The 1,405-nt window shown below is 37.1% G+C and overlaps 1 protein-coding gene across 1 annotated transcript; it reads right to left on the bottom strand.

Moving 5' to 3' along the window:
- Positions 1-219: 219 nt before the first annotated feature.
- Positions 220-1,188, bottom strand: LOC116010896 (protein RKD5-like). Its single transcript, XM_031250391.1, has 2 exons — positions 1,006-1,188; positions 220-816 (listed from the first exon to the last, which is right to left on the bottom strand). The coding sequence occupies exons 1-2, from the start codon at positions 1,186-1,188 to the stop codon at positions 220-222; spliced, it is 780 nt and encodes a 259-aa protein (XP_031106251.1).
- Between the last annotated feature and the right edge of the window lie 217 nt (positions 1,189-1,405).

Raw genomic sequence — 1,405 nt, 5'->3', positions numbered from 1 at the left:
TTGTACTCCCCTATGATTCTCGTGCAGCAACAAGAGTAGAGAAGTCCACTAGTTCTACACATCTTTTAGCCTTCTTGTTAAAAACTATAAGAGACAATCACGGAAAAACAGAAGTCATAAATTAATCATAACTTAAATTCAAACAAACATAAAACAATTTTTTTTTAACAAAGGAAAATTAAAACATAAATAACTAGGATAGAAATTACTAAGTGAAGTTTAAAACATTTCATCTTCCCACGGAACACGAGATGAATTGGCAAAGGAAGTAGAGTGAGCATGATTTATCAATTGTTGATATCTTTTCTTTTTAGAAGAAGATTCCCCCAGTGTTTGAGTTTCTAAGCCTAACTCATTGTTGGGGTTTGCTAACATCTGCTCACTTTCGTGTTCTAGCTCAATCACCTTCTCCCCTTGGTCAAAATCTTTCTTAAACTTGCTCAACAGTCGATCCATGTACTGTAATTTCCTATGTGGCCATTGATTGATTCCCAACTCGGTGCATATTTTCTTCAGCTTGTCTTTTCCTATGTGTAATTCCCTTGCCGCCTGGACAACTGGTAAGTGGAAGAATTTTGAAATCATTTCAATGCTCCAAGATTTTTCAGAGGTGCTCTTCTTATCCACAATGGTTATGACTGGGTTGGATGCTTTTTCTATAATTTCCTCAGTTGCAACCTCATTGATTTCTTTTACTTCTGGTACCTCATCCTTGAAATTCCAGATAGAATCAAATTCTTGGCCAAAGCTGCGAATGTGTTCATCGCTCGAGGATCTTGAAGCTTCACCTACTGGAGCCAAAGTGCATTCCTCATACTGATAATCCCAGAGGGAGTTCTCAGTAATGGAATGGTTATACTAGTAAGGAGGAGGAGTAGAAATTTCCAGGTTATCCTCCAACCTTAAGAATTTTTTCTGCGACCATTCGGAAATCCCTAACTCCTTGCACCTAAGCTTTTTCAAAAATGTCCTTTCCTTCTCTTTTTCTTTCCTCTGAACTGCTACCTCCCTTGAAGGTTCAATTTCAGCAACAGCCTCAGCTCTATTAGTTGGTTGATTGAGTTCATGAAACTCATTCTCAAAATCATAGAGAGGAGTTAGATTCATCTCATCCCAAATTGAGGTATCATCAAAATCAGAACAATAAATGAATTGAGAATGAAAAGAGGATGAAGCATGATTCGTCATTTGATTAGAAAGATTAAATAGCAAGGAATCACATTAATGAAGAAGAATGAGAAAGTAAGCAGAGGTTGGGGAAAAACAACAAGCTAAGTCAAGAATCCTTATCAGAAGAAAGAAAAGACAATTTTAAAGGATAAAGACAGGACATACTAACTTGAGAGCTGAACACCAATCTCGATTTCCGGGGCTTGCTGAGCACTAACGAATGGCTTTTGTAAAA

This window comes from Ipomoea triloba, chromosome 2, assembly GCF_003576645.1.
Source record: "Ipomoea triloba cultivar NCNSP0323 chromosome 2, ASM357664v1".
NCBI lineage: Eukaryota > Viridiplantae > Streptophyta > Magnoliopsida > Solanales > Convolvulaceae > Ipomoea > Ipomoea triloba.
The sequence above is the reverse complement of the archived record's forward strand: the minus strand, read 5'-3'. Positions and strand labels throughout refer to the sequence as shown.